The following is a 26,214-nucleotide window of genomic DNA, read 5'->3' on the forward strand; positions in this document are numbered from 1 at the left end:
ATTTACGATCCCTGTGGCCTGATTTACGAATCAGAGCAAGTGTCCACATAGCAATTCAGCGAGAGGAAGCGATCTTCCCACAGTGCTAATCCTGTTTTCAAACTATCAAATTGAATTTGATCTTGTAAGAAGCAATAGTGGAGGCATATTGCTTCACGTAAGAGGATTTTACATATAGTAAACGGTCTATTCCAGTCACCTGGTGCCAGCAAGTCCAAAGGATCTGACAAAAGCTAATGTACGAACATGCCTGCAAAAATATTAGCGGGTTCCCAGTCAACCTACCTAAGAACTGTCTAATAGTGATAAGACAATTGGCACTCCAGGCTGTAAAGGGATAGCCAGCCTTTTCATGATGGAACTCCAGTTCTTTAATCAAAGGTAACAAAGGGGAAATATACTGGTTAAGTTTATTTTTATGTGCCAAGAAGTGACAATTTTCCACCACAGTGCGGGATTGTCTTAAATATATGTAAGCAACTAAGGCCCTCATTCAGAGCCGTACGCTCTGAGCAGAGCGCACGCTCTGAATGAGGGCCGGCCTCCATGAAAATGGAGCGTCCTTCTGGCTATACGAGCGTGCATTTTGATGGCCGCGATGGTCGAGACCATCGCGACCATCGAAATTGCGAGCCGGAGCCTGCGGTTGAGGTTTTCAACCGCAAGCTCCGGAGTGATTTTGGCTCTATCAGAGCCAAAATCACTCCCACTGACATCACTAGTGATGTCAGTGGGCCGGTTTCTGACGGGAGGCGTTCCCGTGGGAACGCCCCCGTCAGGGAGGCACGCCCCCGGCACGCCTACCAAAGGGGTCGTGCTGTCAATCAACATCGACGGCACGCCCCCTTTCATCAGACACAACGCTTTCCTTCGCTCGTCGCGTCTGGCGCATGCGCACGACGGAGCTCCCTCCGTCGTGCGCATGCTCAGTCCAGAACATCGACCCACTTGCGAGCGGACAGCCGCTCGCGAGTGGGTCTGAATCAGGCCCTAAGTCATGTATGTGAATTGTGAAGGAAGGATATCAAGCACGTTTTGGTGCAAAAGTTTCCCTTCAACATCACCATGGAGCCAATTCTTCAGGTAGCTTTGATGGGCAGTCTTGCTATAAGCGTTAATATTAGGAAAATTAATAACAGATTTGATTGCATGAGCTTCACCAGGCCTATTCTGGGTCTTTTACTGCTCCAGATAAAGGTGCAGAACGCCTTCTTAGGTGCAACTCATTATTTGAAAAAGCAATGACAGAACCACATAGGATGTGAGATTAAAATAAGAAGTTCAGATGCACTGCCAATGCCAGGACAGATTCTCATATCATTTCCCCCTATGGTGATTCATATTTTTTAATCACTAATCTCTGTTTAAAATATTTCCAAGTAGATATTTCGTTTTTCACAGCTTAATGAACTCCTGTCACTTAAGGTCTTGGAAAATCTGTATTTTTAGCGACCTCCAGAACAACTTTGCTATTATTATCTTAGTGTAATTTCGTAGCTGCTAAAAGTGGCTCTAGAGAAGTCAACAGAGGTGGATTTCTTTCTCAGATCATAAATCGCAGTCACAAGATGATGAATGAGTAAGTATATGTAACAATAGGAGATGGCAAGAGTGGCTGTTTTCATGCAATGTAATAATGTGCATGCTGCTGAATAATATATACAATACAACATTTACCAACATGTAAATTACCCTATCAATAGATCATCCCGTTAGTCACTGATTAATAATAGAAAATTCTTCTTCACAGCTGGGAAGAAGTGCGTCTCCACTATACCTTTAATATATACTGTATTGGCAGAGTGCTTATAGGACTAATGCACTCTAAGCATTATAGCCTGGGAAGGCGAGCTATGCATGTTGTCCCTGCAATGTTAAGTATGGCATTACTCTCATTACTGAATAAAGCTATGTAGAATAACGTTGCTTAATATAGGCTGCGAAAATCATGTTTATTAAGCCATCCTAAAGTATATGTAAGACAGATAAATGAAGCAATAGATACAGATTTGATTGTAACACAATACATTCTGATGGGAATTACATGTTCTTAAAGGGAGAGTAGGATACCCACACCCAAAACAAGAGAAGTCACAAAAGTGTTACTGGTAGACCATGCTTACCCATAAGCACTCCACTTTGGAACATTGTGTTGGATAGCACATGACTTTTCCTTGGTCACACAAGCAATACTCGCAGTGACTTCCATTCCACAGCTGTCCATGGTACCGTAGAGATCCACCAACCACACAGCTGCCTCTGGTGGACACACACTCTTCACAACACTGTCCAGAGTGCCTCAGCTTGGTTTGGCCCTAACAAGAGGAGAAACTTATAACATTGTCAACTGGTCCTCAGTTTATGTGAGCGTATGTCATCTTCTATGTGGTTCACAGTTATTATGGACATTTTACAGTAGCCAGCCTGTTGCATGAAGCTATTCTAAGTAAAAAAAATTAAGCAATTCTTTATGAATAATAGCCAACATATAACTGTTATCAACATCTATTTCTAGCACTCTTCCTACTGTCTTAATAACACGAGGAATACAGAATTTGGGAATAAGGGAAGATTTAGTAGGCAGCTGTTTTGTGAATGGTTTGCAAACCACCACACATAAGTCACATGTAATGTTCAGAGCCAAATCGCTAAATTAAATAAATAGCAGTTTGGAGACTGATAAACCACATTCATGCTTTTGGCCAAACATCCAGAATAAAAGCAGGTTATTTAGACATGGTTCTTTCAGACAAGACTGTATGCAGTCTGCAGTATCTACCATATCAGAACAGAAAAAAACACCAATGCAAGTTTTTATTAAGGATACAACATTGACTTATTATGTAAGGATAATATTAATTTATTATTTTTAGGAATAACTTTAAATTGATTATTTTACAGCCATGGAAATATTCCATTGTTATGTTATATTGGGGCTCGAGTGCATGCGGGCACTCATCGTATTTGCCCACTTCACTCCACAAATGCATGCTGCCTCTCCCACTAATTACTTCCTCCCACTCCCACCTTCAAGATTTTGCCCTTGTTGCTCTCTACCTCTGAAATTCTCTCCCCGTCCCTATCAGACTCTCCACCTCTCTACTAAACTTCAAATGGGCTCTCAAAACCCACTTCTTCATCAAAGCCATCAGCTCTCATCCTAATCTACTGCTCCTTGCTCCTTTCTCATTGTCTACCACATCTGTGTCAACCCTACCTATCTGCCCCGATCCTTTAGAATGTATGCTCTCACAAGCAGGGCCCTCTTACCTCATGTGCGTCTCCTTTCCCTTAATTATATTATCACATACTCCCTACAGCGGCACCTAACCCATGGGTTTTACCATCCTGCTGCTTATTTTAGTGTTATGAACGTGGATGCAACAATGTTTATAAACCTTGTCCTGCATTGTTTTGCACTGTAGATCATTGTATTCTTGTTTTGCTCATTTAAAAGGTGCTGCGGAATCCTTGTGGCACCATAAAAATAAAGGCTAATAATAATAATAATAATAATAATAAAAAATGGTATTTCAATTTTGAAATATATATTATATATCAAATAGTATTTCCCCTGTAATCAAATACATTTACATTTCCCCCATAATCATATAATGCATTTAAAGTAAACTGCTCCCAGTTAAAAAAAATATTTATTAATTATTATTTTAAAATATTATTTTATAATGGGACTATATTATTTTATTATTTTATAACATGACACTGTATTAAAATGTATTAAAATGGGGTTGGGTATGAAATACCGGCAGTCGGGATGCCTTCTGTCAAAATGGCGACAGCGGCATCCCGATAAAGTAATACAGTTATATTGTCTCTTTATTAAAATAAATAATTAATATTTGCAACCAAATTAATATGTCAATATAAGTCATAAGTAATAAATACTTATTTGATTATGTGGTTTGATCAATCTTGCCTATTGGGACGGTGGGCTCTATTTATTAACATTATTTTTACTAAAATATTTTTAGTAATCAGATCGCATTTCCCATAATTGTAATGGGAAATGTGATCCGACCAAAGTTACTAAAAATAAATTGTGAAAAAAATACCTAGTGCTCTATTTACTACAATCCGCATATTGAATGCAGATTGTAGTGTGATAGGCAATATCACAGGGATTTAGTACAAATTCCATGCAGGGACAGAGCTTGCGAAAAAGCTCTGTCCCTGCGATCCCATCCGCACACTGGTCACGGTATTTTTTGAAAAAATACCGTGACAAAGTGCCCGCGCATGCGCCGACTGGCCGTCGCTGTTGCCCCCCCGGTGCTAAGCCCCGCCCCTGGTGCTAAGCCCCGCCCCCGCAGACACCCCCTCCCTTAATTACACTTACCTGCACGATCCGGGCCTCCGGCGATGTCCTCCATGCCCTCAGGTCAGGTGATATCCTGCAGTGCATTATGGGAAACCAGCTGACCGGAGGGAGGACATCCCCCGGAGCCCAGATCACTGGTCCCTGGTGTCAGGTAAGTAAAAAAATTTTTTTTATTATTTTTTTTTTTTTTTTTACAGTAATCAGCTTGCGGTTTGTTTAGACCAAACAGCTGATTACTGGGACCGACTCCTGGCTCTGCTCTCCCCGTTATAGCGGAGCAGGAGTCCGGTAACTGGGGGAGACCCTGGACAACTCCACCTCCAGGTGGCGTTATTGTCACAGGGCCTCCCTAGGTCTTTTTTTCACATTTTATTTTTAGTAACTTTGGTCGGATCACATTTCCCATTACAATTATGGGAAATGCGATATGCTTACTAAAAATAAGTGATACTTAGGGGTTGGAGTAGACTTTTACGAATTCTACCCCAATTGCCCTGTAATAACTATAGGTGATACTAAAATAATGTGAAAACACCCTTCTTCACTTTATTTTAGTCAAAATAATGTTAATAAATAGAGCCCCTAGGTGGGCCCTGTGATAATAACGCCACCTGGAGGTGGCATTATCCAGGGTCTCCCCCGGTTACCTGACTCCTGCTCCGCTCTAACGGGGAGAGCAGAGCCATGAGTTGTCCCAGTAATCAGCTGTGTGGTCTAAACAGACCGCAAGCTGCTTACTGTAAAAATAAGAAAAAAAAATTGTCAACATTTTTTTCACTTACGTGACTCCAGGGACCGGTGATCGGGCCTCCGGTGATGTCTCCCCTCCTGTCAGCTGGTCTCCAATACTGCACTGCGGCCCGCTGATCAGGTGATTGGTCCCAGTGCAGTATGGGAGATCACCTGACCGGACACATGGAGGACATCACCGGAGGCCCGGATCATCCAGGTAAGTGCTATTAAGGGAGGGGTTGCGGGGAGGGGGTCCACGATCGCGGGGGCAGGGCTTAGCGCCAAGGGGGGGCTTAGCGCCGGGAGGGTAGCAGCGGCCGCCGGTTGGCGCATGCGCGGGCACTTTGTCACGGTATTTTTTGCCGTGACTAGTGTGCGGAGGGGATTCACAGGGACAGAGCTTTCTCGCAAGCTCTGTTCCTGCAAGGGATTTGTAGTAAATCCCTGTGATATTGCCTGAATTCGCAATGTGAATTCAGTCGATAATATCACACTACAATCTGCATTCAATATGCAGATTGTAGTAAATAGAGCCCCATGTCTTATAAAACTGCCTTATTTTGCTTGCTGTTTTGCATTGGATGATTTTCGCATGAAGCTCCAGAACAAAAATGGTTTTGGAAAACCGCACCTTACTAAATTTCCTTTTATATCTCTATTTCCAAAAAGTAAATAGGCATTGGAAACAAATCAAGACTTTGATTATTAATCAGGGCAGATTTTGCAATGTGGCTTGATGCTCATGTACACTAGCTACCAGCCACACAAAGACAGATTTGTTAAGAATGGTTCTAAGGCAACAAAATAGTATTATCGCTAGTAGAGTAGGAAGCTATGTTCATGGCTAACTGTGCAAACCAGAAATTCAAAAGCCATAATCTATGTAAAATTTGTGGCATTATTTCGGAAGCTTGATACATTTTAGTTGCCATGAAACAAAAATGAATTAATTGGACACTCAATAGAACATGGATGAGGAGAGCTGCACTAAAATCAGGTCTCAAGCCTACATGTCAAGTTAACATCTTGTCACTGAGAAACAGAACAGAGTTACATTACCTTGTCACATGTAAGAGATGGACAGGTCATTGTGTGGCACTTAACTTCTCCTTTGTCACAAATACAGGTAGTACAATGATTTTTCTTCCACTGTACGCCATGCTGACCCAGCAATGCAAAAGAAAAAAAGAACATTGCAAAGTTTTGTAAATCAAAACCACAAATATTGTTTTCTGTTCTCTTGTGTAACTCTACATGGAAGATAGACAGAAGCACAGATTATAAAATAGGTCTAAGTATAATATATATTGGGGCCTATTTATCATCACTTAAGGGCCCACTACACATGCGTATCCACTAGGCACATTCATTAGGGACCTGATGTGGCCCCCTGTATTCAGCAAACTCAGAAAAATGAAAGTTTGATTGTAGGCACTGACGCCATCTCAGATGGCGTTAGTGCCCGATGGCCCCTCCTTCCTATTGGAAGTTGTTCAGGAGTGTGAAGAGGGATTCTATTTGAACCTTCTGCCTTCATGACCTATGCTGTGTACATGTGTGAACTCAGGGCCTGATTCTGCAAGGAACATAATTGCAAAGCTGCATGCAGGCATCACACCTCCTGTGCATTACTTATCCGAGCTGCGTTGTCCAACGCAGCATTGGATAATCTGCGTACCATCGGCCGGCTGCTGTGACTCATTGGGTCCCGCAGCCGACCGCCGCAGTTTAGAGGCCAGGAAGTCTCCGTCAGCCGACGGAGATCCTTGCTTCTGCCCTCTCCTGCAACGGCGGCGACATGCCCCCAAATGGCAGCAGACTGTCAATCACTGACAGTCTGCTGCCAGTTTACGTGCGGGTCTGGCGTCTGCGCAGATTCCCGAACATGTGTGCACTGCCGAATTAGGCCCTCAGTTCACACATGCGCACATACACTGGCCAGCAATATTAACCTTTCCCACTAATATTTAGTGGTAAAAATGACAGTGTAGGGCTCGTGGGACAGTTGCTATCTCGGAAAAGCTATCTAACAAATTGCAGCAATACTGAATTGCTCTGGCACTTTAAATATCCATCGCCACAAATTGTGGCGAGTTGGATAATTTATTTTCAGGGCCAATCAGAATAGAAATAGGCCCTACAGTATCTAAAGTATGGACATAACGATTTTCTTCATTAGTCTTTGTAAAATTTATACAGTTCCATCTTGTTGAATTGGGACTGATGGCGCAATTTTCATATTACTCCATAAATTATCAAAGGGTTTAAGGGGGAGATGTACTAAGCCTTGGAGAGAGATAAAGAACCAACCAATCAGTTCCTGTCATTTTTCAAACACAGTTTGTAAAGTGACAGGAGCTGATTGGTTGGTACTTTCTCTCTCTCAATGTTATCTCTCTCCAAGGCTTAGTACATCTCCCCCTAGGTTTGGCAGCAGAGGCGTAAATTAATCCCAGTCACCCAGAAGCAAGAAAGAGTTTGGTGCCCCTCCCCCCCCAAAAAAGAGAAAACAAATATGTTGCGTGTGTAAATACTGGAATAGGATATCAGACAGGTGTCTCTGATCCCAGCTCACTGTTCAGCAGCAGTGGCAGGTGTACCATCGCTTGCTGAAGCGCAGGGTGAGGGTTATCAGGTGGCCTTCCTATCCAGGTGTTAGAGGGGCTCCCAGCAGCAGCAGGTGCAGAGCTGCAGTGGAAGATGAGTGGCAACACTCGTTTTCCTCTGTGAACCACACAAGTGCTGCTGTACATGCCATATATGGAGGAGCCTTTTTAGGGCATGGTGTCTGGAGGCAGGCATCTCCACTGTCTCTGGGAGTTACGCCCCTGTTTGGCAGTAGCTTGGCATTTCCAAGACATTAATTTTTTTTAAGCCACTCCAATGTGCTGAATGGTTTCTGACTGCAGCAGGTTTTCCTCAAACGTTTGACTATTTGGAGGCAGGGCCGTAACTAGGGTAGTGCGACCTGCGCAGGAAAAGGGGCGTTGTTTGGACCTGTCAATTTTTTGTTTATTTTCATTCCCACTTGTAGCTACCTCTTATTTTATCCCCAGAGTCTCCTGGCCTCTCCTATCTCTTCCCTGGCCTTTCCCCATGAGGCAATACCTCTTTTTCGGGTGCATTATGTCCCTATGTGAAAAATAGGTGGGCGCCAATGCTCTTTCTGGAACAGCAGGCACGCACGCAGGGGGGTTTCCGAGTACCTACAAACCCGCCCTGCCCGCCGATGCATCGCCGCGCAGCTTAATAAGGCTCCCGGCGCCAAATTTGTCCACTAACGCCGGTCGCGCAAGCCAATCATGGCTCGGGGACTGGCATCCAATCAGGAGCAGCCACGTAGCCGCTCCTAATTACACTGTACACACAGCCTTTTCATCATCTGCATACACAGTAACACAGTACATACAGCCCCTCACTATCTAAACTGCATACACACAGAGCAAATGTAAGGTGCTGTGTGTATGCAGATCAGATAGTGAGGGCTGTGTGCACTGTGTAGGCAGATGGTGAGGGTCTGTGTGTACAAATGGTGAGGGGCTGTGTGTGTACATATGGTGAGGGGCTGTGTGTGTACATATGGTGAGGGGCTGTGTGTGTATAGATAAGGGGAACAGAGTGCTATGGCGATTGCTGAGGGGGGGGGTGGCGGGAGGTGAGTGGAGTAGTGAGTGCTGCAGTGATGTGAGTGGTGTGAGGAGAGGTGAGTGGTCATGTGAGAAGAGGTGTGCTGCTGGGAGGGGAAGGTAGGTGTGAGGAGAGGTGAGTGCTGTGGGAAGGGGAGGTGTGAGGAGAGGTGAATGCTGTGGGGAGGGGAGGTGTGAGGAGAGGTGAGTGCTGTGGGGAGGGGAAGTGTGAGGAGAGGTGAGTGCTGTGGGGAGGGGAGGTGTGGGCAGAGGTTAGTGCTGTGGGGAGGGGAGTTGTGAGGAGGAGTGAGTGCTGTGGGGAGGGGAGGTGTGAGGAGAGGTGAGTGCTGTAAAGGGTAGGAAGGATGTGTGAGTAGAGGTGAGTGCTGTGGGGAGGGGAGGTGTGAGGAGAGGTGAGTGCTGTAAAGGGTAGGGAGGATGTGTGAGGAGATGGGAGTGCTGTGGGGAGGGAAGGTGTGGGCAGAGGTTAGTGCTGTGGGGTGGGGAGGTGTGAGCATGAGGAGAGGTGTGTGCTGCAGTGAGGAAAGGTGTGCTGCTGCAAAGGGAGAGGAACAGAGAGGGAGAAAAGAAGAAGGAAGAGCTGGCCAAGAATAGGAGGCGCCATTGGCCAGGACGGACCTACAGCAAGAAGCTGAGGATCAAGAAGCTGAGGACCGGAGAGTGCTGCAGTGGTGGAAAGGAAAAGACCTAAACGAATCTCCCCACTGCAGCCTCTCCCAGCGCCATGGTAGGCGGCTTTGCCCACTTTCACTTATTTAATCCTCCTAGACCACCGGGGTTGTTGGACACTAGGCCCATGGGCCCAGTCAGTCCTCAGGTCTTTGGTGCTTGTTTAGCAGGCAAAGAGCCCGTGCCCTTGGTAAGTGACCCCAGGCATTAGGCCCAGGTCACTGTATTTATTTTGAAGTGGGGATATGGAAATATATATATACAGTATATTCAACAGACTGGGTGCAAATCCTAAAATCTACGCTTAGCTCAGTCTCATATAATCAGATACAGGTAGCACTCCTCGGGTACTCAATAATCCAAGTTTATTAATCCATTTCTGTGCCACGTTTCAGATGCTGCATTTATTACATATTTTGTCATGGCATCTGAAAGGTAGCACAGTAATGGATTAACAAGCTTGGATTATTGAGGAGGAGGAGGTTTTGTAACCAAGTATTGGAAACCCCCCTTTCAAAATCCTGCGTTTGCCACTGCACAGAGCACCAAAAAGTCTAGTTACGGCTCTGTTTGGGGGCATATGGTGACATAGTGGTTCGCACTACTGCATCACTCTGCTGTGGTGATGACTTCTATTCTGGCCAGATCCATAGGGGTAAACTTACTAAAGTTACAGTTTTTAGAAGTGGAGATGTTGCCCATAGCAACCAATCAGATTCTACTTAACATTTAAATAGCACCTTCTAGAAGAATACATAGAATCTGATTGGTTGCTATGGGCAACATCTCCACTTCTAAAAACTCTCACCTTAGTAAATATACCCCATAGAATCTTAATCCACATTGTATAAGGGTCTCACTTCTAATACCTCTTTTCGACAAAAAACCCAGGTCCGACCTGGGTTTTCAGACATGGTTCCAACCCAGGTCAGACACCGTTTACACAGCACCATCGATCTGGATTATTCTCAGGTCAGCCCCGTTCACACTGAACCTGGGTCTGCCCTGCTAAATGTGTGAGGTCATAAAAAGTGGGAGGTAACTGCTCCACAACCACCAATCAGCTAATTTTAGGCATGACCCAGGTCGGATAATCCGGGTTGCGCCGTTTACACTGCACCATTACCCAGGTCCATCCTGGGTTCGAAATCTGGTAGCTACCTGGGTTGGATTGCCGAGTCACTTGACCCGGGATCTTTTTCAGGGACCCTTTTACACTGAGCTGCGACCCGGGTAGACCCAGCAATAACCCAGGTTTTAGCTCTGGTGTAAAAGGGGTATAACAAACTCTAGCTGAAATTTCATGTTAATTGTGTCATATTCTCACCACTTTTTTATGACGGAAGTGACATTGCTCCTGGGGTGCTTTTCAACAACCTTTTCTCAGATTTGTATTGAATGTTCATGATAAAGTGCCTATTTACTATGGTGGGACTTCTTACAGGCAGTTGTGTTTGCAATCAATAAAACACTTCACTTGTATACAGATGGATTCTAATCAATTAATTATGTGACCTCTGAGAGAAGTGATTGCTTGATGGGCATACACTATACAATTATCTGTCAGATATCTGTCCAATATGGCTGGTTGGAATGTGTATGGGAGCAAATGACAATCAACCATATGATCTTAAAACACTGGAAATGTGTTTGTTCAAATTGGTTAAATTCGTTTGATTTAACCAATTTGTCTGAGAACGACCATTTTTGTCTGTTTTCCCTTGTCTGTCAGCAAATGGTAGATTGCTGTTTGCTCCCATACATTACCGGATTTTCATTCCAACCAGCCAGATTGGACAGATATCAGACAGATAATTGTATAGTGTATAGTGTATTAATTGGTTATAATCTATTGTTTTGTTTTTTTACAAATTTTTAAGTTTGACATATTTTTTTTATTTTACCTAAGAATATTTTGTATTGATTAGCATTAATAATACCTGAAAAAAACCGAAAACATTTTGTTTCCATGATGTAAGAAAAGAACTAAAACGCTAACAATAATATTGAAATAATTGACAGCATATAGACTGCCATATTGTGTGTTGTAATCTTACCAATGGATTTAGATTTTAGCTAAAATGTTTAAATGTAAAGTTCCTCAACAATTTAGAAGTACTGAAAATGGGGGCATATTTTTTAGTGCGCCTATAAGTAATGGGCACCTGGCGGTGCAATTCAAGTGTTGCTCCGATCGGGCGGGAGAGCCACAGATGCCCATTACCTATCGTGCCTGTCGCAACCAAATGTAGCAGGTTTAGCTGCGCATATATACAGCCCAGCTTATAGTGTGAATATGCTGTTTATACTCAGAAGTCAGGATTGCTAAAATTAATGCTTAGGGGTTGATTCAATTAACAGTCATGCACCAACAAACATCACTGTGATGTTTGGTTGTGCACATACTTGCGCATTACAATACCTTCATCATCTTTATGGGGTGCGGGGAAAAAGTAGTTAAGTTACTGACAGCGATGTTCCATTCTGAACTGGCACATTGCAGTTATTGCATTTAATTGATATGCCCCTTAAGAAATGTACAATATCTTGAGATAAGTATTTACTTCTGAGTTGACAGCTTTAAGATTGCGGTTTTTAATCACCTAGGGCAAGAAATAATATAGCCTTAGGACACATAGTTGAGCTTTTTCTTGCTCCATATGCATACATGCTTACTCTACTGGAAGTCGCAGGAGGCTCCCGATTTTTCGGGTAACCCCCTGCACCCCTGGTAGAGTAGGCACTTCTCCCGCATTCCTGCCCAGTTCCTAATGAAGTGGGCAGAATGTGGAGAATTTTCACTCTGATAGAGGGTCTCCAAGTGGGGGACGTGGCTTAATGACGCGATTCTACAAGAATTGCTTCATTTGACCCTGCCCCTTATTTAAATATGGGCTAATCATAGCAATTTACTATGAGGGGCGGGGCTTACTGACGCAACAGGTCAGCCCCCCCCCATCAGCGCCCACCTGCTTCTCCTCCCCGGGCTTCTCCTGGGGTGGAAAGAAAAATGTAGGCAAGTATGTCCATATGTATCTATAATTATCTTGGTACATCTCAGCATGTATTATTATTAATATTAACATTTATGTACAGTATATAGCACCAACACGCTACAGTATGCAAAACAACTGTAAAAACACACAGTAATAAAACAAGACTGGGTATTATCAAACAGACAAAGATGTCAGAGGGTAGTATCTGTTATTTATCTCTTGCCCCTGCTGTTAACTTTCATATCCTTATTGAGGTGTCTAGCACTAATCTCTGTACTGACGTCTCCAGCAGTGCAGAGTAGATACCAAAGTCATCAGTGCAGAACATAAATATATTAGGTATTTTCCAGGGGGAAGAATCAGTTAGAAATATGACCTTTATCAGCAAATTACACCCAGGCTTTTGAAGATGTGAGGGCATTGCGGATACCAGGACCCCCACTGCATTCCTATCTCTAGAACTGCAGCTTGCCAGTGAATACACTTCTTTTCAAAGGCTTATTTCACTTGTCCAGACTCAAACCATCAGTATTTCCAGTTTTTGTTTTTGTAAATTAAGGATGACAGCATAGGACTGCTTTGTCCTGGTTTATACATTTTAATTAATCTAAAATCAAACACACACAAACATAGGCTGCCAAGCTTCAATTAAATACTGGAAAAATTCTAAATTGAAGTCTGTTGGGAAACATGGACATAAAAGTTTTACATAAACTTTTATTTGTGGTATTGAATCCAGTCGCTAAACATATACAGCTTTTACACCGAAATTCCGGGTCTGACCCGGAGTTGGAACAGAGTTCCAACCCGGGGTTCAGACCTGGAATTTCCGCGGCGCCGACCCAGGATATTCCTGAGTTGGCGCCGTTCACACTGGAGCCGGGTCTGCATTGACCTGGCTTTTCCGGCGTTGAAGTGGACGCTTCGAGATGAAGTCATCTCCAAGCACCACTAAAGCCGGACCAAACGGCCAACATGCGGCGTGCTCCAGGTCATCATGACCTGGAGCATGCCAATCACACTGCAGGGTTTCACAGGTTATTCCTGTTTTAAACCCTGCAATTTACCTGGGTTGGATTGCTGGGTCACTCGACCCGGCAATCCAACCCTTTCCCCTTTTACACCAAGGAGCTACCCGGGTTAACCCTGCAATAACCCTGGTTTTAGCTCTGGTGTAAAAGGGGTATTATTTATATGTGCATTTGTTTTCAATGTGTTGCACTTCAGATTAACGAAGAAATATCTATGACAGCATGCATGCACAGTGGGTAGCAATGTTGCCTCAATGAGCTGGGGACATGGGTTGTTGGTGACCATTGTGGTACGAAATTAGATTATATTTCCATGGGGCAGAGACTGATGTGAATGATTCCTATATATAGAACAGCAAATGAGTCTGCCCCCTGATGGCTTCCTCACCCTCTGCAATACTGTGAAGTGCTTTGTAACCTATTGTGAGAAAGGTGCCATATAAATAATTACTTTTATTAAAAATAAATATAAGTAAACTGCAATTATATCTACCATTTTCCTACTGGGTTTTTCTTTTGTAGATTGAGAACTACTAAGAGATTTAAGCCAGAGAATACTCTGTTGATAAGTGATACTAGCAAAAAGAAGAGAGCATCATAAGAAACAATACATAGGTCAACTACATATTATAAAATACATTTCATACTTATTTATATTCGGTCATAATCTAATTTCTTCTTTTTTTCTGAGAAAAAGTGTCATTCCGTAGTAGAGATTACAGCACAATTCCTGTCAGGATGACGTTTTACAACCTCAGATATGACCTCATAAAGGAGTTACCTCGTGTGTCTTTCCAGATACCGTACATGATTTTGGAAGGCACTCAGGGCAACACTTTCCAGGAACAACAGCCAAGATTTCATCCTAAAAATAGAATTATGACATATATTTACCTGTCAGTTACAGAAAGGAAGAGATGTAGACAGAAACACTTTTTCAATCAACGTCTGGCTGTCAGGCTTGTACGGACAGGCCTGGAGTGACATTGCTCACTTATTAGTTCTACACACACGGTGTGAGGCACAGCAAATTCCAAATGCCTCCTGGAATGCTTTACACCTAGGACAGCTTCTCACAGCTTTACATGAAACCATTAAACAATGGGTATAGAAAACCTACAGAAAATTCAGAAATGAATGCATAAAATACTTTCCTATACTTGTATCTGCAAGTGTCTGACAGATATGTACACACATTTAGTTACATATAATAAGTAAGCCATGTATGTAAGGTAAACATATTAAACACAAAACATATAGGTATTGCAGAATATGGAATTACTTTAACCCTAATTTTATCCTGAGTAGCAAGGAGACAAAACACATGCACTGTCTTGCTAGTTTTCTCAGAAGAGTGTGAATTATAACCTAGCTAGTACTGTAGATCACAAAACCAAATGAAGAGAAAGGGATTTTTTTTATTTAAGAGCCTTATTTCTCTCTGTGACAATTCAGGTTATTCCCGCTGGGAAGTTGCAGTTGGGAGGCTTATGTAATTGTAACATAATTTTGAGCTATTTTGCATTATCTTTATTTACTAGGACAGTATTCAATATTATTCCCGATGCCTACAACTGTACAGCTACATGAACTCACTTACTTTAAACCATTAATATACTATACTATAATATATATAGTAATATTATATAAATTATATAAAATTGTCATTATCTTGGTGAGAAAACAAATTATAGTTACGTGAAGTGTTTATTCTTGGTCTTGACCTTAAATGTTATGAGATTTACTATGGACTGCAGGCCACAAATATTGTTTACTATTTTCCAGGAAAATAGTAATGTATCAGAAAATACTGATGTACTGGACCCAGGCTCTCACTGGGGCACGCAGGCCACAGGGTGCTGATGATATCACCTGTGAACTAATTCTTATCCACAGGTATATGCCTGTGAGTAAGAAGCAGTTTGTAGCCCGAATCATCGGCACACTGCTGGGTCCTTCTGTCAGGGAATGGGTATGAAATACCGCCGGCCGCATGGCTCGATTCCCGTCAGCGACAGCCCGACAAGAGCTGAGTTAGAAGCAGCAGAAGCCCGACAGCGCTGGAAAACCCGATCGTGGATAGGTAAGTATCTACTAACCTAACCTAACCCCCCTAACCCTAACCCTCCTTAGGGGTGCCTAACCCTAACTTCCCCCCCAAGTGCCTAACCCTAATCCCCCCTCTAAGTGCCTAACCCTAACAACCCCCTTCCCCGCTGCCTAAACCTAAGTCCCCCGTGGGGGTGCCTAACCCTGAGTCCCCCAAGGGGGTGCCTAACCCTAACCCTCCCTCCCCCTAGCCTAACCCTAACCCTCCCGGGGGGGTGCCTAACCCTAAGTCCCCCCCGGGAGCCCTAAACCTAACTCTCCCCCCCGCGGCTGTCCGCTCGCGGCGCCCGGCATCACTACGATCGGGATGCCGGGGGGCGGTCTCCCGGCGTCGGGACGCCCGGCATATCACCCTTGCTGGGATATGACAGTTGGGAAGCCGGCTGCCGGTATTTAGGCAGTCGGCTTCCCGATTGCTTCCCTCTGTCAGTGCCCGATTTGTTCTACTGTTGTATAGGAGGCAGGGCAATCAGACAGGCAGGCGCCCATACATACAGGAGGATTTGTACTCCTTCAGATACATCCTCCTTTATTCCTGGTACTTGAACCCACAACCTTAAACATTGCAGTCAGACACCTTACTCATGGAGCAGGGGTGTTTCTATAATGGGTGCAGGGTGTGTGGGACACACAGGCCCCTGCACCCATATTTTTAATACTTACCACTCTGCTGCCGGAGTCCCACGTAGGTGAAATTGCCTAGAAAATAGCCGCTCTTAACATTTTCCTGGCGTTTTGAACATGCGCAGTAGAGGAAAAAATGGGAAAATGGCCGTGGCGCCATTTTCCAGGTGACCTGCGCATGCGCTGTACACTCTGGCACACTCTAGTGCCCAGAGTCTACTGGTACGGCCCTGCGGAGAGAGAGACGGGCACCCTGGACAGGGACTGTACGTGGGCCTCCTCCTCTCTTGAAACACCCCTGTCATGATGCTATTTGCTCCTGCATGGGAAGCCTGCTAAATCTAACTATATGAAGCTACTTGTAATAATCAGTATAAAACCATTGCAGCTAAGCAAATCTACAGTATGTAGTGTGCAGCTACACATTCAATCCCCTGCATAGCATGTACTTGCTCTAGGCGCCAGAACTAATTGGACCTCTGCGTCCAATGGGTCGGAGCATAGGAGGAGGATGAGGAGGACCCTGTCTGTTCCATCTGTACTGGGTCACACAATTTCTGATGGCAGCCCTGTCCATGTAGATCAGTTTTTTTCAGTGTTTTACCTTTTCACACAGCATTGGCAGACAATCAGCTGTGAAGCACTGAGTCACCCCATTCTTGCATATACATCTGGAACAGTGACTCAACTTCCAGTCTTCTCCATCCTTTAGCACAAGGCCATCACCAAGAGAGCAGAGTTCTGTAACACATACACAGAGGGTAATTTGTAAACTTGTCTGTAACTGTCTAATGTACTTGTGTCCTATTTGTTTTATGTTTTTTACCCTTTGAAAAGCGCTCTGGAAACCATGTTGTGCCGAATAAATAAAAAATATTGTAATAATCTATCCATGGCGACATATTGACCTGATGTGAGCAATCACCTTCACTGTGTTATGTATCAGGGGAGACAAACAAAAAGTCCGTCTTGTTTATACTTATATGTCAAGAAACCATGGTTGAGAGGATGCTCAAGTATACAATCCTTTATATTTACCTTTGTACTATTCATAACAAGATGGTTCTAGTCCTGCTCACTTAAAACTACCTTACTCACTGACACTAAAGAGAACAAGAAGAAACCTAGAAGGCACTCACACCATAGTAAGACTATTTAAATGTTATTTATAGTAATTCCATGGAAGTATTCCAATATTTATAGGTATTCATCTATAAATCTATATCAATATATTAGATTCAACTGTGCCACTTCCATTTGAATAGGTGTAAGAAATATCGATATTAGGGCCACACACTTGTCAATAGAGTGATACAGTGCATCCGGAAAGTATTTACAACACTTCACTTTTTCCACATTTTGTCATGTTACAGCCTTATTTCAAAATGGAATAAATTCATTTTTGTCCTCAAAATTCTACACACAATACCCCATAATGACAACGTGTAAAAAGTTTTTTAGTCATTTTTGCAAATTGAATAAAAAAATGCACATTTGATTGATTGTTGATGCACATTGGGAAGCAATTACAGCCTCGAGTCTTTTTGAATATGGTGCCACATGCTTGGCACACCTATCTTTTGGCAGTTTCGCCCATTCCTGTTTGCAGCACCTTGCAAGCTCCATCAGGTTGGATGGGAAGTGTCGGTGCACAGCCATTTTCAGATCTCTCCAGAGATGTTCAATTGGATTCAAGTTCGGGCTCTGGCTGGGCCACTCAAGGACATTCACAGAATTGTCCTGAAGCCACTCCTTTGATATCTTGGCTGTGTGCTTAGGGTAGTTATCCTGCTGAAAGATGAACCGTCGCCCTAGTCTGAGGTCAAGAGCGCTCTGGAGTAGGTTTTCATCCAGGATGTCTCTGTACATTGCTGCATTCATCTTTCCCTCTATCCTGACTAGTCTTCCTGCTGCTGAAAAACATCCCCACAGCATGATGCTGCCACCACCATGCTTCACTGTAGGGATGGTATTGGCCTGGTGATGAGCGGTGCCTGGTTTCCTCCAAACATAACGCCTGTCATTCACGCCAAAGAGTTCAATATTTGTCTCTCATGGTCTGAGAGTCCTTCAGGTGCATTTTGGCAAACTCCAGGTGGGCTGCCATGTGCTTTTTACTAAGGAGTGGCTTCCGTCTGGCCACTCTACCATACAGGCCTGAATGGTGGATTGCTGCAGAGATGGTTGTCCTTCTGGAAGGTTCTCCTCTCTCTACAGAGGAATGCTGTAGCTCTGACAGAGTGACCATCGGGTTCTTGGTCACTTCCCTGACTAGGGCCTTTCTCCCCCGCCGATCGCTCAGTTTAGACGGCCGGCCAACTCTAAGAAGAGTCCTGGTGGTTCTGAATTTCTTCCATTTACGGATGATGGAGGATACTGTGCTCATTGGGACCTTCAAAGCAGCAGATATTTTTCTGTACCCTTTACAGTCAAGTGTGGGACCTTATATAGACAGGTGTATGCCTTTCAAAATCATGTCCAATCAACTGAATTTACCACAAGTGGACTCCAATTAAGCTGTAGGAACATCTCAAGGATGATCATTGGAAACAGGATGCACCTGAGCTCAATTTTCAGCTTCATGGCAAAGGCCGTGAATACTTATGTACTTGTGATTTCTTAGTGTGTTTTTTTTTTAATTAAATTTGCAAAAATCTCAAAAAAACTTTGTACACATTGTCATTATGGGATATTGTGTGTAGAATTTTGAGGACAAAAAATTAATTAATTTCATTTTGGAATAAGGCTGTAACATAACAAAATGTCGAAAAAGTGAAGTGTTGTGAATACTTTCTGGATGCATTGACTCATAGGATGCTAGTTTTGTTAATTAACAGTCAAATAATCATAGTACAGGAAAGCCTTTGTTAGCCCATGGAAGGTTTGTCATTAGTATTTTATTTCCTCTCAGAAGAAGAAGAGATTGGTATAGGTCAATAGAATGCATCTTTGAAGACAACCTGAAACCAGGACGTCCAACTGACATGTACATTCAGTTAGGCTAACTTTGGCAGCAGACAATGCGATTACCTGACAGGAGATAAGAACACACACAGCCTTTGACTGTTGGCAGCCAGAGAAAGCCAGCACAGTATGGGGGTAATCAAGCCACAAAGTGTACTCAGCTTCACACAGATGTTTCTACATCAGATCAAAGACACCTCATATTTGATATGGTTTATGACATAAAATTGATGTCTATGATAGCTGGGATAGTACAAAATCATAGAGATATATCTGAAACATAGATGCAGGTTAGGTGCAATTTAAAAATCACTCAGATGTATAATTTCTGAGATATGAAGCCCCAATTCCACATTACATGGCTTCATATTTACAGTCATATTGTAGCTAGAATAGCAGAGATTTATATGAACACCCCATATCCTAGGTAATTATTCTGTGGGGGGAATTTTGAAGAATTATTTGGATTTAAGTTAAAAGTGACTCTAGCAGTTCAGGGAGGATCCCAGAGCTAATTAACTAATCAATCAGTCATCATCCTAGGTTTGATGCTCCGCTGATGAAATGCATGAGCAGTTTTTGCTTTGGGTTTAGGCTCTGGAGTTCAATCTGATTGAGGGACAGTTCCATGACTTCTACTGTGTCCCCAGCACGGATTCAGCTGTGTGTTAATTCTGTAAGTTCTGTAAGTTAATATATTTTTATTATTTGATATTGCAACACATCTATGTACCTTGTAACTTTTTCCTTTGTAACATTTTTTTTTACCTAAGCATTGTACTCGTTTTGAAAATAAAATATTTTTTATTAGTCTAATTCATGTTCCAAAACCCAATCTAAAAAGTAGACTATTAGACCTCTAGAGCTACACTATACACTGTTAAATATGTGCTAGAAGCAGGGGGTGACCAATTAACTAAGTGGGAATTGTGTCGCCAAGCCTGAACAAATGTTATAGAAGAGTGAGGGGACATGTGGACCCTTTAATTGTCACAGGTGGTGGCAGTACCAGGAAGTGTTGTACGTTTAGGATCTCAAATTATGGCGTTCTGGCCATAGTCAGAGCGCACCCATTCAGGGATACTTACTGAGGACCCTGACAATAGGTGTTAAGCATTACTCAATGCACCAAAAGTAGAACTCACTCATTTAAACTACATAATTTGCCCACATAACAAAAGAGCTTCAGTGTGTCTCATTCTAGGCATTTTAAAATCTATTTATCAAGATGTTTTTTTTCCCCAATGAGGCAGTTACACAGAAGTCTATGGAAGTTGTGTTAAGATACTTTAGCCTTCCACTTAATATTGGCAGCTGCTAGTCCTATTAATAGATGGAATATACTGTATGAGGAAATAAGGATTTATTTCGGTCTGTGCAGATTTACATCTGTGTGTCTGTTTATAGAAATGCAAGTTAAAAAAATGTTTATAGATGAGGTAGGAGACTCATTAAAATCCAATCAAACAATGTACCCCAGGTGCACCCTACAGTAATCAAGCTTTCATTAAAGCCACTTGAAATAATGCATGCTAGACCCTTTCCATTTAATACAATCACCCAGCATTGATAGTAAATGTCACTAAATGGCATCACACTAAGTGTACTTAATTGGATTCAGGGTCTCATTTAAACAATTGGGCTTTTTTCCTGTCACTAATTAGACAGTGCTGTCAACATAACAGGGTGACATGACCAGATAAGCGAGGTGAGAAAATAAATGAACAAAAATAAAACATTTAAATTAGTGTTTGCTACTTAGTATTCTAAGGACGAACGAGGGATGTGAGCCACATATAAAGATCTAAGTGCAGCACACTGCACTGTGCAACGATGGTCAGAGCTGGCTGGATAGCAGGAGTTGGAGTTTAAGTTGACAATGTCGTCACTTACAGCTTTACAGAAATATTATGATTCCCTCAAATGTATACGATGAAAGGACAGATTTTACTCAGCTTCCTGATACTGACCGCCAGCTAGTCGGGTTTCCTTTTGCATATGCATGTCCTGGTACTGCTAGGTAACACAGTTGTTTTCTGATACAAATGAGGCAGCTATGTTAGTAAGTCAGTAGGAATTAATAAGGCACCCATAATTAATACCTCCTTCCCAGGCACACTTGAGTACTGGAGTAGAGGGGCTGTAGCATGCACTTGCCCCGTGAGCCATTGCTCCATAATATGCCTCTGACTGAAACTCAATATGCAGTAATACAGTGGAGATAATTTTTAAAGCAGAAAATATCTGCTCTGCAAAATTAAGTTTTTATTCTCTGTTTATTACCATGTACCATACCTAACTGACCCAATTTTGGGGCACCATCCAGATTTGAGGGAAATGTCTGGCCATCCTAATTTGCAATCGCATCTACACATATGTCTAAAAAGGCAACTGGGTTGTAATACTGCATGAAAGCGAAATTCAGGGCCGGATTAAGGTCTGTGGGGGCCCCTGGGCAACAAACATGTGGGGGACCCTATTAAATATGGACAAAATGGGAGTATGCGCAATGGGAACTGTATCACTCATAAGCGGTACATTGACAAATATTGATAAGCTAAGCTTAGCGCTGTTTGTTAAATACCAAAAGGAGGACGTAACCCCTTTAGTGAGTGCTAAAAGGGTTATGTCTCGTGAAATGGGGACCACATGAAATAAAACACAGGCACACACACAATATACACCTACAGGAAAAAAAACACTGCACATAGTGCCCCTTATTTACATTACACTACATAGTAGTGTCCCTTATTCATTTTATGATTCATAGCAGTGCCCCTTTTACACAATGCCCACAGTAGTGCCCCTTATACACAATGCCCACAGTAGTGCTCCTTATACAACATGCCCATAGTAGTATTGCCCCTAATACACATAATTTTTTTACTTAGAAACCCATTTATGGGAACATCTGTGCAAGGCACTTGTGGACATTGTTCTTTTATTACCAGTAGTTTGGAACTGGTCATTTATAATCATTAATAAATAGTGTTGTATGAGTCCTGAGTCTTGTATAGTGCATAGCCGCATATCATCACCTCCGCACCATCCCTCATCACCACCTCTGCAAGCACTGGAACTATGGGTACCAGCAGGAATCAATCACGCATTTGGTAAGTACACACCATAACTTACCTATCCTGCAATATTGTGTTTCCAAGTTCCTGATACCATGCATATGTATTATATTTGAGGTGGAGAGGAGGAAGAAGAGGCGTAGCACTGATATCAGAACACCCTTCCTACAGACATCACAAGTTACCATTCTGGGATTATCCACAAACTATATATTTATTGCTCCCTAAGGAGTGTTTTGGATTTTGGGACACAATCAGTGACACTTTCCCGCTTAGGGATAAGATTACCTTGGACTTACAGTCAATTCCTATAAAGAACACCCTACCCACAGATTGACTTTTTTGGACTTGTGTATACATTTTCTCACCATAATACATTAAGATACACAACATTTATCAGGAAGATCTCTGAGCGCACCACAATTGTATATATAATTTATGTTCTTTAAAGAGATTGGGATATCTCTATAAGTGGAGCGGCTGGAGAGATTCTAAACAAAAGATTTAGAGCGCTGTAATTTCTATCTCTAATACACATAATGCCCACAGTAGTAGTGCCCCTCATGCAGTGCCCCCAGTAGTGGTAGTGCCCTGTATGCAGTGCCCCTTATGCAGTGCCCCCAGTAGTGGTGCCCCTAATACCGTGCCCCTTATGTAGTGCCCCCTATGCAATGCCCCCAGTAGTAGTGCCCCCTGTGGTAGTGCCTCAATAGTAATGCCCCAATAGTGTAGTAATGCCCCAATAGTGATGCCCCCTGTAGAAATCCCCCCAGTAGTAATGCCCCCACATTAGTGCCCTCATTACCGATCACAACTGTCAATACGCACGCAATTGTTGCATTCTGCTCATGAATATGCTTCGCAATGCATGTGCGTGAATGGCTCAATGCAATCAAACTGCGGTCGCAGTGTTTATGCAGACCCATCGCAGAGTGATTAAAAGGAAGTGACTGTTTGGGGGTGGTGATGGGTGGTTGACGAAACGCAGGTGTGTCAGTGCATGTGAACGCTGTTACAGGGGAGTGCATAAATTAGCCACTGCAATAGCATAACCAGCTTGAGCAATGAAGTTAGCAATTTCTAAGTGAGGTCAGGGCTGCTGTAATTCAGTGTGAGGGACCGACGGTACTCGATGTTACCGATGGTTTTGCTATTTTGCTAAGTATAACAGATGTGTGTAAGGGGATGTGGGCATCCTTATGTTAGGCTGTGAAGACATTGCGATTGCAATAATTTGCATATTTTTGCAGTGTATCTGCGTGCGATTACGGAGCTGCGATCGCAGTAGCGATCCTTACTGAATCAGGCCCTGAGTCTGAATCTATGTAAAATCACTTCATCTGCAACTTTTTACGTGTGGAAAAAACAATTCATGTGCGGTTAAAGTTTCAGGCTAGCGTCTCTGGTACTCTGTCAGTGTCTTTTAATCGGCATCTGTGATGCGACTAAGGCACAAAATTTAAAGAAAGATAAGGTACCCGCTACTCCCCTCAGAACATCTCAGTCGCTTCAATCATCTTGCACCTTATAGCATACGAACAGACAAATCACAGGTGCACAACTCCAAATTACAAATGATTAGAATAATACAAAGATGATATTTATAACTTATAAATATCTTCTTTGTATTATTCTGATCGTATTTATAGTCAAAACCCTGCAGTCTGACAGGGGAGGCTCTGCCTCTCCTGTCTACTCGGACTGCACATCCCTGGATAAGACAGACCAAAATGTGTAATGCTCTTAAAAAAAAAAAAAAGACCCTTTTCCTTTAGAAAAGCTTTGCCTTAAAGTCTTCTTAACAATACTTTTTTATAATCAATTATATATATATAGTACACACATATTGCACAGTGCTTTACAGAGAATATTTCACTCATCCACATCAGTCCCAGCCCCAGTGGAGCATACAAGCTATATTCCCACCACATAGACAGGAAGCTTTGGCTTAAAGTCTTCTTAATAATACTTTTTTTTAATCAATTTGTATTTATAGGCAAAACTCACCAAAGTTGCAGCACTCCCTGAAAACAGGGAGAGATGAGGCAGCAAGAGCTCAGCCTCACCTCTTTTAACTCAGACACTGCCTGGAGCTGGGGGCTGGGCCCTCCAGCACACTTTTGATCCAGACAAGCCTAAGAAACCGCTGCACTATCTAAGAGCCGGTTATTACAGCAACAGCGGATATCACTGCTGCAAGTACTGCTTTTCCTCGCCGCTGTCTGTCAGCTGTCCCTGCACGGACATTACCACTCAGTCCACTGGAGTACGAACAGGATTAGCTGTTTAACAGCATACACAGCGTCCACCTCTGCCTAATAGCAGAGATTGATCACCCTGCACATAGGATATTATCCAGCTCTGGACATCCCAGCGTGGCCACACTTACACAGGGAGCTGGAGATTGCAGAAGGTGATAATACACCGGCTCACCTGGACTGAGGTAACACTGTATTTATTCAATGGCAAGATAAATGTGATTATAACTGGGACGCCAGTATATCACTATTAACCATGGAGAACTAGTTTCAGGCTTGTTCTGTGAGAACACTACAATTGCAACAAATTGGCTACTTGCTCTAAGCCATTTGTTACATTAATCCACTTGTAGCAATCAAATACTTACTCAGCTGTGAACACTGACTATTCCCACATAGAAGTGGTGATTGAACAGCTTTGAATGTAAAGCCTATATAGTAATTGATTTCTATCTTATATGATTATTAAATAGGATAATCATTGGTTCTTATAAATATGCTGCTATATTGATTGTGCTTTTATTTGTATTTTATTCAATTTCTATGTTATCTACATGTTTATGTGATTAAACTGAATTTTTGTGAACTATAGACAAGCCCCCTGTGTCCAAAATAGAAAGCAATCACCGACTTACTTTTATTATTAAATGGTATCACTTTATATCACCAAGCGCAGTTAATCGAGATTTTCGTAGCTGGGCCACGAAACAGCCAATAAATCACAGAGAAAATGAGCTAATGGAGGCATGCCTCACTGTAATGGGAGAAGGGTATTTTATAGATCAAAACTTCCTTGTGACACTTCTGCTATGCAAAACTATTCCCTTACTCTCCATAAATGGAAGCCTAGCAATATAGGACTGTTAAAGGTAGCAACTACTACTTAGGATATGTGTTCAAACACCATCTTACCTAAACATTTAATATGGGCTGCAATTAGCAAATAAGGTAAGACCCAACCAAAAAATATATAATCAATAATAAAATGATTTATTAGTTAGATTAAATTAATGGCATCATATTACAACTCACTATTGTCATGGATAAATTAAATTTAAATATAACAAAATGTTTTTCACTATTGTAGACAACAATAGTTAAAAAAAGCAAGTAAGAATAATTTTGTGCATATTTTTAGACTAAAAAAACTCACGATTTAAACTCTCATCCAGATGTTTTCCATTTTGAATGTGAGCGTTTACTGCTAAACTCTTACATTTTCGAAACTCTCACCCTATAACATTTGGCCATTTGCATCCTAGTGATTCTCGAATCAGACCTAACCAGAAAACGAACATCAAGAATATTTCTGTGATTTCTGAAGCTCCTACGGTAGCTATTCTAGAAATATAAATTTTATGTCAAAATAGGTAACATATGGTTGTGGTTTTGATATCTGCTTATGTACAATCACACCTGGGGACTACACTGATGAGTGCTTGCTCCTGTTGTGTTTGGTGCCAGCTTCACATCTTAAAGTAGTCGATATGCAAGCACAGTCAAAAGGCTTTGTTTGCCCATGTCCTGTTAGGTAATTGCAGTTTCCTGCTGACAAACTTCCATAAGGGATGTACATTTTAATTGAATATACAGCAAACCACACTTCAGGCTTCCTAATTGAGATTTATCTGTGTGGGGCAGATTTATAACCTGAAATCAAAAGAAAAACATAATTTGCTATATGTCTTAATATACCTTTAATATCTAGTGGTATATATCATAAGGTAAGGGATTGGATATGACTGCTAACTATTTACCAATTTCTTCC

At 42.3% G+C, this 26,214-nt stretch overlaps 1 protein-coding gene across 2 annotated transcripts in view; it reads right to left on the reverse strand.

Annotated features, from left to right (window-relative positions):
- Positions 1-26,214, reverse strand: part of FRAS1 (Fraser extracellular matrix complex subunit 1) — a 539,698-nt gene that overhangs the window by 280,585 nt on the left and 232,899 nt on the right. For both annotated transcript variants that reach the window (XM_088481448.1, XM_088481449.1), the window contains exons 6-9: positions 16,752-16,888; positions 14,196-14,279; positions 6,131-6,232; positions 2,124-2,315 (exon numbers count right to left, since the gene is read on the reverse strand). In XM_088481448.1, the coding sequence (XP_088337574.1) occupies positions 2,124-2,315; positions 6,131-6,232; positions 14,196-14,279; positions 16,752-16,888 (515 nt within the window). The remainder of the gene's footprint in view (positions 1-2,123; positions 2,316-6,130; positions 6,233-14,195; positions 14,280-16,751; positions 16,889-26,214) is intronic.

This window comes from Taudactylus pleione, unplaced genomic scaffold (genome assembly GCF_031769625.1).
Source record: "Taudactylus pleione unplaced genomic scaffold, aTauple2 ptg000273l, whole genome shotgun sequence".
NCBI lineage: Eukaryota > Metazoa > Chordata > Amphibia > Anura > Myobatrachidae > Taudactylus > Taudactylus pleione.